General features: G+C 47.3%; 1 protein-coding gene across 2 annotated transcripts in view; it reads left to right on the top strand.

The window, feature by feature from the left end:
• The window catches only part of CORO2A (coronin 2A), a 59,225-nt gene that overhangs the window by 28,834 nt on the left and 13,431 nt on the right, over positions 1-16,960 (top strand). For both annotated transcript variants that reach the window (XM_074570543.1, XM_074570542.1), the window contains 2 exons: positions 9,753-9,953; positions 15,165-15,281. In XM_074570543.1, the coding sequence (XP_074426644.1) occupies positions 9,753-9,953; positions 15,165-15,281 (318 nt within the window). The remainder of the gene's footprint in view (positions 1-9,752; positions 9,954-15,164; positions 15,282-16,960) is intronic.

Here is a 16,960-nt window from a genome sequence, read left to right on the forward strand (position 1 = left end):
CATCTTTAACTGTCTGTTCTTTAGCGGTCACATAAGCATTTACATGTTCATGTCTGGTAAGCACGAAAGGCCTGAGTAGGCTGCTTCCGAAAAAAAATAATCTCCTTAATGTTCTTTGTTGGAAGAGGTGGGAGTGACAACCACAAGGTCCCAGGACTTGGTCTTTGAGAGTGGGGTGAGGGAGGATGGTGCTAAACACATTCTTTGCATCAGCTGTATGGTTACAAACATATGGGCACTAAATATTATCTGCAGTGTCTCCCTCCATCCCAGTTCCTTCTCCCACCACAAGGAGGCTGGTGATACTGGGAATTAGGTCAGGCTGATGGGAAGGGAAGGCAGGAGGCTGATTCTTGGATTGCAAAGGCTGCGCTGCCTTCCTCCTTTCTTTCTCTGGGATGCAAAGGGCACTGTGCCTTCATCAGTGCCTTTCATCCTTTTGTCAGTTCAGCATCAGTCTCTGTGCTGGGATAGTGGCACCAGAGTCCTGAGCAACAAGTGAGGGAGGATCTTTTACCTCCTTGACCAGATGGGAGGATGCAGACCTCAGGTCCAACTGCCTCTCAGGATGGGGAAATGTTTCCCGTGGGCACTGTCCAGTGTGCAGGGATGGTTTGCATACCCCTGTTGTGGGCACCCTGGTTCCTTCCTGCCCCACAGGCAGGTGGGGTGAGACAGGGATCCCTGAGCTGTGGCTTCAGGCCTTACCTGGTGCTGCACACCCAGGACTTTGAGGACCTTGGGCTCTGTCCATGCTGGCTCACCTTGCTCAGACATGGCTGTGCAAGGAGAGACGCTCTGTACCCTGGAGCCAGCCCTCCAGTACAGGGAGAAAGCTAACCCCATTAGTCCTAAAAAACATACAGGGAAAGCATAGTGTTATGGGACTATGCAAAACATTTAATTTTGAGGGTCTATAAAATTCACAAATATGCCTTTTTCTGGAAGTGATGGTGCAAGTTTTTGCAATGAAAAAACAGTTCTGTCTTGTTGAGAAAATATTGGTATATTTTCCCTCACTTTCTGCCCCCCATCGCTTATACCAGTTGCTATTTGCACATTTTTAAAAATGGTTGCCCGTCCAAATAGCAGTTTCATGGAATGGAGAAGAAATGTGTTGTCATCACTCCCTGTCAGAGGAACAGATGGGAGAGCTGGGCCTGCAAGACAGGTTTATTGTGTTGAAAGTCCACATCACATGAGTGTGCATCTTGGTATGTTGCCGATGGCATTTTTAGGGCAGTACAAGATACACATGGCTGAGATCAGGAGGCCCTAAAATCACAGAATCACAGAATAGTTGAGGTTGGAAGGGATCCCTTGAGATCATCTAGTCCAACCTTCCTCCTCAAAGCAGGGTCAGGTAGAGCAGATTGCCCAGGACCATGTCTAGTCTGGTTTTAAGTATCTCCGAGGATGGAGGCTCCACAACCTCTTTGGGCAACCTCTGCTAGTGTTTGACTACCCTTACAGAAAAAAAGTGTTTTGTTGCGTTTAAATGGGGTTTTCTGTATTTCAGTTTGTGCCCATTGCTTCTTGTCCCGTTGCTGGGCACCACTGAGGAGAGTCTAGCTCTGTCTTCTTTTCTCCCTCTCTGGAAGTTTTTGTACATATTGATAGGGTCCTCCTGATTCTGCTCCTCTCCAGATGCACAGTCCCAGCTCTCTCAACCTCTTTTCGCACCAGAGGTAACCCCAGTCCTTTCATCATCTTCATGCATCTTGACTGGACCAGTATATCCAAGTCTCTGTTGTACTGGGGAGCCCGTAACTGGACCCAGAACTCCAGGTGTGTCTCACCAATGCCAAGTAGAGGAGCACCTCCCTCAATCTGCTGGCAACACTCCTCCAAATGCAGCCCAGGAGGCCATTGGCTTGCTTTGTTCCAAGGGCACATTGCTGGCAGCTCATGGACCCCACAGGTTGTTTTCTGCAAAGCGTCTTTCCAGGCAGTTGCCACCCAGCATATACTAGTGCATGGAGTTATTCCTCCATCGGTACAGGACTGACTCTTCCCCTTTTTGAACTTCATGAGGTTCCTGTGGGCCCATTTCTCCAGCCTGTTGAGGTCCCTCTGGTTGACAGCACAACCTTCTGGTATATCAGCCACTCCTCCCTGTTTTGTGTCATCTGCAAACTTGCTGAGCGTACACTCTGCCTCATCATCCAGATCATTAATGAAAAAGTTAAGCAGCATTGACCCCAGTCGACTCCTGCGGCACACCACTGGAGACTTGTCTTCAGCTGGACTTCATGCTGCTGATCACAAGCCTTTGAGCTCAGGAGTTCAGTCAGTTTACAGTCTACCTCAGTGTCTGCTTATTTAGTCTGTACTTTATCCATTTGTCTATAGGCTGCTATGGGAGACAGTGTCAAAAGCCTTGCTAATGTTGAGATACACTACATGCAAGTCTTCCTTGCCTTGGACCTTCCACAGGTCTCAGGGGCCCCGGATACCTAAAGGACCATCTTAGCAGTAAAGGCTGAGGTGAAAAAGGCATTCAGTGCCTCAGCCTTTTCTGTGTCCTTTGTCACAAGGGCTCCTGCCCCATTCCTCAGCAGCCCCACGTTTTTCCTGGTTGTCTTTTTACTGCTGCGATACCTGTAGGAGCCTTTCTCATTGCCCTTCACATCCCTTGTCAGACTCCAGGTAGGCTTTAGCTTTCCTAAGCCAAACCCTGCGTGTTTGGACATGTTTTGCCTGGTGTCCCTGTGTTCTTCTGCACTATGGGTGGCGGCAGAGGAGAGGAAACCTGGAAGGAAACCAAATAATTGTGACTGGCAAAACCTGAAAACAGAGAAGAGGGAAGTGAATGTTTGAAAACCCTGCACGGAACACTGAGCAGAGTCCCTTGGCAGATCCCACCACCCCAGGCTGGGCCCTGGGAGGTAGTGGATGCCCAGGGCTCTGCCTGGTGCTGCAAGCAGAAGAGGAGCAGACATAGCCCTGCTACTGTCAGGATCTCGTCATCCAGCTCCCTTTTCCTCTGGAAGTATGAGCTTGTGTGACTATGGGCAGGAGCAGACTGATGGGAAGGTCCTGCAGTGTGGTGGAGCCTTGAATGGGGGGAGGTAGGTGGAAAGTGCAGCCAGAGCCTCAGCAGCTTTGGAAGAACTGAGAAAAGTTGTTCGTACACCAGGATCTCTTGCTTGCCGTGGAAAGATGGGGAAGAAGGGGATCCCATGGAAGTGCCTCTGCCTCCTGCTCTAATGAGGATTTTGCAGCCAGCTCCCATGGAGTCAACTCTGATGATGCTGCAGCCCTCCGCTGCCCCCTGCCCCCAGCAGTGAGAGGACCTGGATTCTAATGTCAGGGTCATAGGCAAGGGTGGGTCATGGAAAAGGGGAGAGGAACATGGGAATGTGTCAGTGTGGCATGGCTTGGGTGGACTAGTTTGATCTGAAATTAGCTGAAGTGTAGTGTGGGGATCATCTGGGAGCTCAAAGGGCCTCATGGAGAAGGCGGGGGCTGCTCTGCTGCAGGACTCACCCAGGATGAGGGAGGATTCAAGGTGGGCTTGCTTCCAAGAGTGAATGGTGGGAAATGCTGCTGGTGGCCCAAGTGGGCATCTCTGCTCACTGCCAGCAAGCTTTTTCTGTTCTGTGAGGAAGCTGTTTTGAGTAGCTGACAATCTTGCAGGGGTGGAGAATAAAAGAGGAAAGGCCAGTTATCTCTGCCTGGTACGGGAGTGCAGCAGATAACAGTAGGAGCTTCTCAAGTATAGCCCTGTAGAGAAGTGTTTTGCCCAGTCCAGGTATTTCCCTCTTCTTTTTCTGGGCTGCTACTTGTCTCTCCTTGTGTCTCATTGAAGCTGTTTGGAAGTGGCATCTGGCACTTTTGCATTGCAGACCTGTCATGGCACTTCAGGCCGCACCACAGCTCCTTCTGGGAGCAGGAGATATATTAGAAACTGGCATCTCCTTATGCTTCTAAGCTGAGGAGACCCTCATCTCCCACACAGCATTCACAGAGCTGCCTTCTCTGAAACCTGTGTGAAGAGGCAAGCCCAGCTTTTTGACAGCTGCACCAGAACAGGTTCTCTGAGACCTGGATGGGAGATGCTGTAAAAACCATACTTTCTCCCTTTGCCTGGCCACAGTGTTTTTCACCCATCTCTGTCTATGTTGTGGTGCTTTCTGCTCTCCTTTTTGGGAGGAAGGAGTGGAGATGCTGCTCTTGCCTCTGGCCAGACCCCAGGCTCCACCTTCAGACCTGGAGGGTGGACAGGGTACCGGGCCATATTGTCTCTCCCAGGAACAAATACAGCATTGCATCTAGCAAAATGAAGAGTGGAGGGTGGTCGAGATGGTAGAAGTACTTGGCAATCCCAAGCACAAATACAGGCAGGGCGGAGAATCGATTGACAGCAGCCCTGCTGAGAAGGACTTGGGGGTGTTAGTGGATAACAAACTCAACATGAACCAGCAATGTGCACTTGCAGCCCAGAAAACCAACCACATCCTGGGCTGCCTCAAAAGAAGCATGGCCAGCAGGTCAGGGGAGGTGATTCTGAGCCTTTACTCTGCTCTGGTGAGACTCCGTAGTATTGCGTCCAGCTTTGGAGTCCTCAGCACAAGAAGGACATGGACCTGTTGGACCGGGTCCAGAGGAGGGCCATGAAGATGATGAGAGGGGTGGAGCCCCTCTCCTGTGAAGACAGGCTGAGAGCGTTGGGGTTGTTCAGCCTGGAGAAGAGAAGGCTCCAGGGAGACCTTATTGCGGCCTTTTGGTACCTGGGTACCTTGGGCCTATGGGAAAGATGGGGAGGGACTCTTTATGAGGGAGTGTAGTGATAGGATGAGGGGTAATGGTTTTAAACTGAAAGAGGAGAGATTTAGGAAGAAATTCTTTACTGTGAGGGTGATGAGACACTGGCCCAGGTTGCCCAGAGAAGCTGTGGATGCCCCATCCCTGGAAGTGTTCAAGGCCAGGCTGGATGGGGCTTTGAGCAGCCTGGTCTAGTGGTTGGTGTCCCTGCCCATGGCAGCGGGTTGGACTAGATAATCTTTAAATGCCCTTGTAACCTAAACCATTCCATAACTCGGTGACTCTAAGTACCAGATAAGGAGTGAATAAACCAACCCCTTCCTTACAGTAAGGTAGAGGGAGGAGGGGGAAAAGTAGTGACTGGAAAACCTGCTGCTTTATGAAAGAAATAAGGAAGAGACTTGCTGCTATAGAGTGAGGCCCCTTCTGTCCTGCCACACAAGCACAGGAGCTGAGCAAAGAGGTTGGGCCAGGATTGCTGATGGAAAAGGGCTACTGCTGGCCTGTGACTGGCTCCTACGTTGTCCTAACAGCAGTGGAAGGGAAGATCAGGGCAAGCTGTGTGAAGGCAGACTGCACTGAGGACCTGCTTGGTGGATAAGAGTTTCTATACTCCTTTTAGTACTGATACATCCGCCTATGCGTTCGGTATCGGGTCTACCTTTATACGTAACACAGCATTCGGTGTGTTGAGAGCTCTGATGGAGAACTTCTAGGAATGGTGACCTCTTCCCTCTGCAAGGCTCTTCTTGTAGGTGCCATAGCTTGCACTGTCTAGTAGCTGAGATCTGTCAGAGCCCTGGCCATGCTGCTCTGGTTAACAGCCAGCTGGAAAATTGTCTCTTGCTCAGGAACCACATCTTGTCAGATATGTGGCTTGTAGCAGACAGGCTGTACACACAGGGGCTTATTTTACTTAGTGAAGATGTGTCCTTGTTTGAGGTGAAACAGAACCAATTTTCTTGTCAGTAATTTTACTTTTCAGTTAAGTCTCTTCTCACTAACGGCACTTTCTGAAATTAAGGGCATGCTTTTCACACGCTATCTGCTTCTAGCAGATAAGGCCTGATGTCTACAGTGAATACCAAGGAATGGTGTGCAGAGAGGCTCTTGCTTATACTTATTGCTGTAACATCCAAGGTCAGCTAACTTTGTTTGTACTAAGTTGGACAGTCGGAAGTGGAAAAGCATAGAGGGGTCGCACCTGTGGGGAGGAGTGGGCAGGACAAACGACCCAAAACTGACGAACAGGGTATTCCATCCCATCTGCATCATGCTCAGTGTAAAAGCTGAGGGATCAAAGGGGTCTGCTTCTTTCTTCAATGGCTGGTGTCTGAGGAGGACCCTGTCTGTTCGTTTGCCTTTGATCCTGATCTGTGCGTTCCTGAACCCAGATCCAGAATCCAGCTCCTGTCCATCGCTGAGTTCAATCTGGGACTTTCCCAGTGCCTGCTGGTGACGTGATCGTCATCCTGGGAGCTTGGTACTGGTTTTGTATATATTGTATATATTTCATTGTTTTCTTAATAATATTATTATCTTTTATTCTTATTATTTTACTACTAATATTTCGTTAAAGTAGTTCAGTTTCTTTTTGAATCCATAAGTTTCTTTTTCTCTCATTCTTCTCTTCTTTGGGAGAGAAGATAGAGAGAGCATCTGTCATACGTTTTGATGGCCAGTCCAGCCCAAACAATGACAAGATGTGAGCTTTTTCAGTTGTAAATCGTAAGCTTTCGGTATGGTTTGGTGGCACCATGCCCTTAGTTTTCTCTGGTTCAGCCTCCTGTTCAGAGCAGGACTGCTATGAACATCAGATCAAAGAGGATATGGCTTTGCGTAATTAAGTCATGAAAGGATTTCCAGGGACGGAGACCTGTCACCACTCAAGCAACCTCTAGGGTAGAAGAACTCCTCCACACTCCTTCCAAACAAGTTTTTCCTAACGTCCACGTGCCTGCTCTGTTTGGGATCAGTGTCTCCCACTGCACCAGACGCAGTCTGCTGATGCTGCACCTATTCAGGCTGTTTTTTTGCTGTATTTTATCCAAGAGTTTTTTCTTTTAATGCTGAACTTTCTGTCACGGCTGCAATCGTGTCAAAAGGGACACTGTTCTGCTGGGATTGTCTTTGCCAATTTTATGATATTCTAGGTGCTTTTAAGTCCATTCCTGTGGCAGCTGAACCTTAATTCTACAAACTGAAATAGGAGAGAGCTGTCTTTCCTAAGCACTGTCCAAACTTGGGCATTAATTACTTTTATTTCCTTTATTCCTTATTTGCCATTAACATTTTACGGGTAGTCTGCATAGGATGTCAATATCTTGCTCTGTGTGCTCTGTGTTCCTGCTCTCCATAGGAATGATATCGCAATAAGGAGTGGTGACTCCTTTCTGCAGAGGAGCCTTGAACCTCTGGACCACACACTCTCTCCCACCCCAAGGGCAGTTTAGCTAGAAGTTCCTTGGAGCCAGGAACTGCTGCATCCATACAATACAGTGATATTTTTTTTACCCCGGTGTGAGTAAACCTAACCACTAAAGCTGTCATGAGCATGAAGCTGTTTGAGAATCTGCGCTTCTGGGGCTGTTTGGGGAGGCAGACAATTGCATATAACCTCAGCTTGCTTTCTGCCTGTGAACATCCCTTCTTCCAAGATTATCTTCCCAGGATAGCTGCTTTCTTTTTCAAGTAACTTGAATTTCTTCATTTTTGTTTGGGGTAGGTAGCTTGCTCTGTATCAGAGATCCTTTGCATCTAATGTTTTCTGCACAAGAAATTTAATCAGCTAAGAATATGGACAAATGCAGGGTTAACGTAGGTAAAACATACCAATGCAAAAGAGAGCAACAAAAATGACTGTGAAAGCAACAAGTTCTGCCAGAATTGATTTTTAACAGGCATGTGTATTTGCCCAAGGTGGGGTTGGCACTGAGTTGTGCCAGTAGATAGGGAGGAGGCAGAGAATAGGACAGGACTTGTGTCCTAGCACTATTCACAGCCCAGATCTTCCAGTGTGACGGGGGGTGGGAGCTTTGTGGATCCTGGTGTTGATGGGTGCTTGTAAAGCTCCAGTTCGACTGCCCAGTATCAGGCAATACAGATTCCTAGTGTGTAATAATCATCCCATGAGGATGCAATACTGTGACAGCAACAGGTACACTTTGGTTTAGAATTGCTTAGACGCCTGTTTGTCAGGTGATGATGCACTTGGCTTCCTGCTGTTGAGTGCATATTTCCCTTCAAACACTTACCCATGTGAGTGAGCAGTCTAAGTCTTGCTGTAACTCAAAAGCTACTTGTCTGGGTTCCCCTCTCAAACTGGACTATTGTTGATCCAGCATCACTGGTAGTACCTATTCACCAAATACACGTTAAACAGATGAAAACCAAGCCCTCTCCTAGTCTTTGCCCATACTCCCAGCTGATTTTGTGGGGCTCTGTTTCACCCATAACCTTTTTGCCTGGTCTGCATTTCTTTTCTTTAGGGCAGTAGGGTCTTCTCACCATCCCTACCATGTGCGTTTTACTGTCTAGGTCTTGTGGAACACACAGGAGTTAGTCTGAATTGCCTTTTCTGCCCAACACTGGTAGTTTGCTATTTGAGATCAGTTGCAACAGTTGCATTAAGCTTCACTGCTCTCTGTGGGAAGGGATTCTTGTGTTTAGCATGCTTTATGTATCTCATTTAAACACCATTTAAAATGCTGTCTGTCAGAGTGCTGTTGTGCAGTTATAGACCAGCTATGCAGAACGTCATTTTGAGTAGGAAAAAAAAACCCAAGTGACTGTAACTATTCCTATGATCTGTCAAACCTCTTTTTTCCCTTCATGTGAGCAAAATTTAGACTCGTTTTTGGTCTGAACCACCTCAGGGCTAAATGAAGCATGCATCCAGACTGGCTCATTCACTTGCCATCTTTCAAGCTTTCCTAACCCATGATGTTGTATCATTCATGCTTCCTGAGGTCTGTGCTACTGGGATTCATCTCCCCTTAAACTGACTGCCATGTGGCCCTGCCCCCACGACAGGGACTGCATAGCCCAGCTGGCTAGTGTTGGAGGGAGAAGGCTTCTCCCCCCTGCAGTCTCCTCTCTCCATCAGAGACGTGCAATGGATGCAGAGACAGGTCATTCCAAAAGGGTGAAGACCAGCAGAGAAAAACACAGCTGCTGCTTGCTGTCTGAGGGTTGGTGCGAGGAGCCCAAATGGGGAGGGTGACCCTGTGCTGGGGAGAGGGCGTAGAGGTCTGCAAGCCTTGCCGGGACAGCCAGTCCTTATAGAATCACAGAATGGTTTGGGTTGGAAGGGACCTTAAAGATCATCTAGTTCCAGCCCCCTGCCATGGGCAGGGACACCTCCCACTAGACCAGGCTGCTCAAAGCCCCATCCAGCCTGGCCTTGAACACTTCCAGGGATGGGGCATCCACAACTTCTGTGGGCAACCTGTTCCAGTGTCTCACCACCCTCGCACGAAAGAATTTCTTCCTAATATCTAATCTAAATCTCCCCTCTTTCAGTTTGAAACCATTACCCCTTGTCCTATCACTACACTCCCTGATAAGAATCCCTCCCCATCTCTCCTGTAGGCCCCCTTTAAGTACTGGAAGGCTGCTATAAAGTACTGGAAGGCTGCCATAAAGATATAGATTGACTATCCGATATCTGTATGTTTAGGAATTGTGATCCCACAAAATCCAAAAAGGAAATTACTAAATTATATTATCTCTTTGCAATCCAGTGGGTTTTTTTTTCCCCAGATACATAAAGACTAAAACAGTACATCTATATTTTGATCTGCACTTCCCTAAAGGACAGCTGGAAATACACGGATTTGACCCAGACACACCACTAATTTAATTTGTTCTTTTTCACAAGTAGTGATACTTATGCATCTTTCACAAATAGTGACACTTACTGCTGCTTCTGCAGAGTGCATTCCTCTACATTTATGTCATGGCATGTTGTGTTTCTCCCCTTGCAGATGTCGTGGCACCCACAGTACCGCAGCTCCAAGTTCCGCCACGTGTACGGTAAAGCTGCCAGCAAGGACAAGTGCTACGACTGTGTGCCCATCACCCGCAACGTCCACGACAACCACTTCTGCGCCGTGAACCCCCACTTCATTGCGGTGGTGACCGAGTGTGCGGGTGGGGGGGCCTTCCTCGTCATTCCCATCCACCAGGTGAGCTCTGTCGAGGCGAGCAGGCTTTCACAAGCGCGTCGAGAGGCTGGAGGAGAGCTGGGCTTTCTAGGGAGATAGATGCACAAACAATATTCAGTTAATGCTGTTGCCTGAATTGCAAAATAATCGAAAAGGCCCTGGATGCCCTGGCAGGTGATTCTTGGGATGTATTTACTTGTATGTCTTTACTGCTTGCATTTTTTAACGTCCTCCTTCATTTCATATTTCATTTGCCTTTTTGGTATAATCAGCAGGAACTGCGCTGCTCAGATGTTTGTATCCTAGAAGAAATTGCAAATAAAAAAGCAGTTAATAGACACAGAGGGCAAAAACTAAAAGGTGCTTTAGTGGCATGGATTCATCTGTGACCAAAGGAGAATATGGTTTGTTTTGCTCTACCTTCTGCTTTGTGAAAGAATGGAGACACAGTTATCAGGCAATGAAGCTCTTAAGCTTCAAACACTGATGCTGAAAAACTTCCCTTTCAGAAGCAAATCCCACGTTTATGGGTTTTGATGACTTAAGGATCTGATGAGAGGGAGAAGCTGGCTGTCTGATGTTTATTACTTCAGAAAAATTAGGCATGCACTAATGTGGATTAACTTCAATATTAGATTATGAGCTCTCTGGAATCAGGGCAGAACAGATGAAAGGCAAAAGTTCAGCCTTTAATTAAAAGTTAATTGATGGTGTTACTGCAATGTCACTTTTTCAATGTATATTTGCTAAGGATGAAAGTGAACTGGCTATGCTTGAAGAACCTAGCACAGGTGCCGGCCCTTCTAGACTTTGTTTATTCAGCTCCTTCACAGCTGGTGCTGTTCAGAGACAGTCCTAAAATTAACCACTACCCTGTTTTTCTTGACTGAGTCACTTCTGCCCCCTCGACCATGATCTGTTGAGGCTGAGGAACTTGTCTTTATCACAGAGCTGCATCTATAAGCAGGCAGCTGGTGACTGTGGGACATGGGGTGGGACCCAGCTCTCAAAGAGCTGGCAAAATGAGCTGAAGGTGCTTGCACTGCTTACTATTAATCTTCTGTCTTCTCACCTCTTCTCAGCTTGGGTAGTCTTTAGTAGCAGTTCTTCCATTCTTAACACCTGCTCAGATACTCCACCCAGATCTGAAATACTGCTTGCAGAAGTCAAAGGCATGGTAGAACTACAAGATACACAAAAGGATAATGAAAGTACATCAATGAAAATGTGAAATTGCTCTCATGGGAGGAAGGGCTTAGTCGGTAAGGCCTCAATCAGTCTGGGAAAAAAGACAAATGAGTAAAATATATAAAACTGTGAAGAGGGTGGGGAAGAGGTGCAAGGAGCAATTCTTCTGGATTTGTGTGGTGAAGGGGATCCTGGAGACCAGGGAGACCAGGGAGACCATTAGCAGCAGATGTGAATGCTTCTGAAGTTCACATATGGATCTCACTGCTCTGGAATTAGGGGGTTCCAGTCAGGATGGAGTTATGAAGAAGAGGTGGTTTTTGAATAGTGTTTGTTCAGATGTAGGTCCCCTCGTTCACAAAGTCCCTTGAGGGTTGGCCTTTGGTGGTGGATCATGGAAAGGATCTGTATGTGCTGTGCTTCATACAGCTGTTCTCCAAATACCTGTTCCTGACCCATCCTGAGGGTGAGAGCTGCCTCAGCCACCCACAGAAAGGGGTTCACTGAGTCTGGAGGCTGCGACACCGGTTACCTTTTTTCATGATACACTTCCAAACTGGTGCCACCTGGTGAAACTTGTGCTTCTGCTGGTGGTATTTGTGGCTGCCACCTGCTCTTGTGGTGGTGACCCATGGTAGACTGGGCTCTTGGCCTGTCTCCATGGCTGCCAGGGCACCGAAGGCAGCCCGGTCTGGAGACATCTGCCTATGACAGTATTGCCCTCTCATGATGGACAGCCGATTTGTGGTTAGTTTTGACAGGATTCAGAGGGAGCAGCCACATTCCAAGCATTCCATAGTGTGGAGGAAAAGCCCAAGAGCCAGAATGTGTTTAGCCAAAGAAGTAGATGGTAGCCAGGACACGGAGGGCTGCACTTTCTGGAGGAGCTGAACAACCTGCTTCGGAAGCTGCTCCTGTCCCTCCAGTCCTTTTTTGGGTTCATTCTGTGTGTGCTCCTGGAGGGGCTGCCTGCCTCAGGACGTGCTCGAGTGCAGGCTCAACCTTGCTCCGTTTAACCTTGCCCCCTTGCTTGTTTGTTGTGCTCCTCTCCTGCTGAGTTATGGGCACCAAGCTCTCTCATCTCTCCTTGAATAAATAGCACTTCTTGCCGTCTGCACCATTCTTCCTCTCTGAGAGCCAGAGCGTGAGGTAGGGTTGGGAGCAGCAGGGGTTATGTAGGGAAAGAGCTCTTTGCCGTAGATACCCTCCTTTCAGCAGGCCTTTGCGTTCACCCTGAAGAGGAATTAGTTGAATATTTGCCACCACTTGGAGAATGGTCTTCTGTTGTAGGATGCGTCAGTTAGGTCCTCGTGAAGATGTGCCATTGAAGCCAGCTGGGTGGGGAACGGCAGCGCATCTCACCAGGGAGGGACGTGGCTGTGGCCACAAGGGCTGCGGGGCGCCCAGGACAGACTGAGTCCTTTGTAAATCTTGCAAGTCCAAGGAGGCATGGGCTCAGTGACTGTAACTGGGAGCTGAGCTGCTTTCACACAGTGTGGCCTGGGTGTAGATGGGTGTCTGAGACAGACGTGTTGGGGAAGTGCGTGAATCGCATGCCAAGGAAGGATCTTGCATAAGAGAGAAATTTTGTGGCCTTCCTTTCAAAGACAAAGGTCTGCCTTTTTCCTTCTCCGATGCCCAGACTTGGTTGAGACTGCATCTGTCTCTTCCTTTGCAGCATAAAGCAAAGGGATAGCAAAATGAGAACAAAGTCCCGAGAGACAGGGAGATATTTGTGTCCAAATCTTTGCAGTCTCCAGCCTTTCAATGTGTCAGCACCAGGTGTGAAACGGAAGACATCTGTGGTTGTCTAGACCTCCGAGACACAAACCCTGCTCCCTTCTCTCTGGGGCAAGAAATATGAAATGAAACCTGTGATGACTCCTCAGGCCTTACCTAACTGATGCCGAATGTGAGTGCTGTGCTGTGATGCGACATTGGGCAACACCTTGAGAGGTGGGGCTGCCCCATCTCATGGTAATCCGCCCTGTACAAATCTTCTGGGAGAGTTTTAACAGCCATCCCACTAGAAGTGGCTTTCATCAAGGAACTTCGAGTTTGGCTACTTTTCAAAAATGATGGGAGTTTAGAAAGCAAGTGGTTGAAAAATTACTCATTTTAAAGCACTGCAAATAACTGTGGAAGTCAGGTACCTCTGTCTGAATGGCAACGCATCTAGGTACTGAAATAGTTTTTGATCTGTGGAATGAAATTTCCCCTGCACACAAAGACCTTTACTTCCATATGCAGATGTGTGTCTGAGACTAACAGCTCTGGCTGTCACATATGTTTGTTGTCAGCCTGGGGGTTCCCGTGTAGTGGGTCCTGCTCTGTCCCAGGGCTGCAGGGTTGCAGTGAGGCAGGCGGGATTGGTGGCCGGGATGACAAGGGCTACAGGGCCAGTTGAGCCTGCTGTGGATGTGGGAGTAGGAGAGCCTTGCGGGATGGGGCAGGCAAAGCAGGCTCAGGGCAGCCTGGGAGTCTCCCAGATGGAGTGGGGAGCAGACAGGCAGCCAGCTCTGGGAGGGGATGGAGTTCCCATAGGGATCAAGGGATCCCTGTGGAGCTGGCTGCCCAGCCCATTGAGTTGCCAGCTTGAAACCAAGCCTTGAAGCCTACAAAAGGACACCGTAGGCGGGGGAACGCTGCTTATTAAAGGCCTTTTATCTCTCTTCTGCCTTCCCAAGTCACTTTGCATTGTCGCTGTTATAAAAGGGAATTGTTTTAGGCTGTAGTCTAAAAAAGCACAGTCTTTTACATTTCAAAGCCCTCTGGGTGTTCAGTTTAAAGCAGGTTAGCCCCAGTCTGTGCGACAAACTTTCCAGTGAAGCTAGAATAGTTACACATTGAGTCCTGTTCTGCATTCAAAACCGTACAAATTTTCAAGGCTGGGAAAATTACATCCTAGCTACATCCAGGTTAGGGCCAGCACTGATTCCCCTCTGCTGTGCGCTCTTAAGGCCCACCTCTGGAGAAGTGCAGGGAGTACACCAATGGAAGTGTCTGCTTTCCAGGAGAGCACACATTTGCATTCATTTTGATTTACGATTCTTCCAGGTGGGATAAAAGTAAGCAGGTATGTATCACGAGCTCATCACCATGTCTCTCTCCTTAGGTGACTGGCCTTTGGACAGATGTCTGGGCTGCACAGTGTTTCCTGGAGCTCTCCGTACTTCTACTCCTGACAGGGAGAAGCACGTGCTGCTTCAATGTTAATAAATTCCCCGGCAGCCTTCCTAACACATAATAAATATACCAACTTGAGTTTGTAGCAGAGACTGTGCTTGCAGAATGAGCTTATCCTGATGCAACACAGCCTCCGTGTGGCACAAAGCCCTCAATGCTTCTTAGTGCACTTTGTGCAGGGTTTTTGCCAGTGAAGATGCCGCCCAAACATGTCATTTTTTTTGAGAGCCTGTAATGCTGATTGAATCCGGTGAATGGCTGGATTTGAACACTATCAGAGCGAAATAGACAGCTTGTTGAAAGAAAAACTGCATTTATAATTTGTGTCACAAATGTCTTTTTGCTTTAAAAATAAAATAACTGCCAGCTGATAGGGCTAAAAAAGTGAAAGCTAAAACGTTTGGTTCCCCCCACCCCCCCTCCACTTATAAGGAATGTCTTCTGAAAGAAATTCTGTTGGTTTTTTTTTTTTTCTCAAGATCTTTAAAACATATGGAAGATTCAACTCATTCATAGGTGTTTACCTTCTAAGTTTTATTCTGATGTCTGAACCAGATACTGTCTTCTAACGTCACCAATCTTGCTGCATGTGTACAGAGTTCTTGATAGCAGTGCGTACTTAGGAAGGCCTGAGGACTTCCTTTCTTTTCTTTTCCTTTCCTTTCTTTTCAGTGGTATGGTGAAGACTTGCCTTGCAGGGACAGCAAAACCCCATTCTCAACAGATGGAGAGCACCAAGAGCATTTGGAGTGTAACAAGCAGAAAGAGGTTTCTTACTGGAGGTGGCTTGGAACTTCCTTGAAAATGTCCTGTAATTCCATGGCTGACCTTAGGTTTGATGATATTTGTTTTTTCCAGACAGGCAAGCTCGACCCACATTATCCCAAAATATGTGGGCACAAAGGGAATGTTCTGGACATCAAGTGGAACCCGTTCAATGACTTTGTAATAGCTTCATGTTCAGAAGATGCCACAGTAAGTTTACCAACTTGTACTCTGTCTTATTACCTGGCTAATGTGTTTTGTGGGGAAAGAAATAAAAAAGAAACCAGAACGCCCATAAAAGAGATGTGAAAGCACATACATACATTTATAAAATAAATCAGGTAAGGGTACGATTCCTGTCCTTCTCTTGAGGTCAGACCTGTGTGATCTCTTCCAGGTGGTGTACCAAAATCAGTGTGAGGACGAAGATCTGTTTTGGGGGGGCTTGCATCTTTTTGGGTGTGTTTGCATGAGAAAAACAGAATATGAATTTTAAATGGAATGACTATTCCAGTTTAATCACTGTGAAACTCTTCCTTTACTTTAGAATAAAAGCTTCAACACTACATAATCTGGGACAGCTTTTTGGGTTAATTCCCTGCAGAGCAAGTTTGAGCTTGTTCCTGCACTCAGTTACTCTGTAAAGTCATGCTGTATCAGTTATGGGGTAGCTGAAGAATCTGCATCATACTACTCTGCTAAAGGCATAAATGAAATGAGCATTTTCCTATTGACACTACAGAAAGACTCCAGAGATGCAAAGGTTCATGCTAATGCAAACCTGTAGAAAGATACCAAATACATCACATCAGATTTAAGTTTTAGGCAATAAATGGTTTGGCTGAAGTTAGTATAATTAAGATGCAGTCACATATTTTACTTCAGAGAAGGGACAGACTAGTTATTAGGAACTGAAAGATTCAGTTCATGTTTGTAAGGGACAGTTTAGCCCATATCTACCCATAGAAAGGTTGCTTTCCATGTCCTGTCAAAAGTGTGATGTGGTGGTGCGGACATCTGACTAACTACGGTGCTCTTTTCTAGAGGTACCACCTGCGTTTTCTCCCACTGGGTATTTTCACCCTCTGCCACACAGTGTAAGGGAGGTTTCTTTGTTGTTTCCTCCAGCCCTGTCTTGGTGAACATCCTCTGCCATTTTAGCTCTGCCAAAAATCACTCTTGAATTGGAAATCGAGACTCTTTGAATTGTCCTTCCTGTTTAGTAATTTGCCTTTGCTTCTTTGGATATTTATGTCTTTTTTGAAGGCTTCTTTCAGTTTCTCGGCTGCCTATGAGCAACCCGTATGCCAGGTTTTCATGCTGTCTCAGAAAGGACTTGTGGCAGGAAGGTGCCACCACGACTTCTCTTTTGAGCCTCAGATGAGGAATGAGCATCAGCTTTGAAGCTTCGTGCTGTAGTTACAGAATCACAGAGCTGTTCGTGTTGAATGGGAGCTTGGGTGGTCTCTACCTCCACCTCCTGTGCAGCTCTCTGGACCTAAGTCTTGAAAATCTCCAAGGATGGAGATTTCACCACCTATCTGGGCAACGTCTTCCTGTTCTTCACTGCTCCCATGGAGAAATTTTTTCCCTTACATGCATTCAGAACCTCCACAGTGTAGCTGGTGACTGCTGTATCCCATTCTCCCACCCTGCGCTTCAAGACAGACCGGCTCTGTTTTGTCAGTAAACTTATAAGTATTGAAGATACTTCCATCAGATCTCCCTGAAGCTGTCCCCTCTCCAGGCTGATCAAGGCCATCTTCCTCAGCTTCTCCTCACAGGACTTTCTCCTCCTGAGCTTACTGGTGGCCTCCAATGGACTCACTTAAGTTTATCAGCATCTTTTTTTGCACTGGGAGGTGCAAAACTGGATGCAGTATTCCAGC

This window comes from Larus michahellis, chromosome Z, assembly GCF_964199755.1.
Source record: "Larus michahellis chromosome Z, bLarMic1.1, whole genome shotgun sequence".
NCBI lineage: Eukaryota > Metazoa > Chordata > Aves > Charadriiformes > Laridae > Larus > Larus michahellis.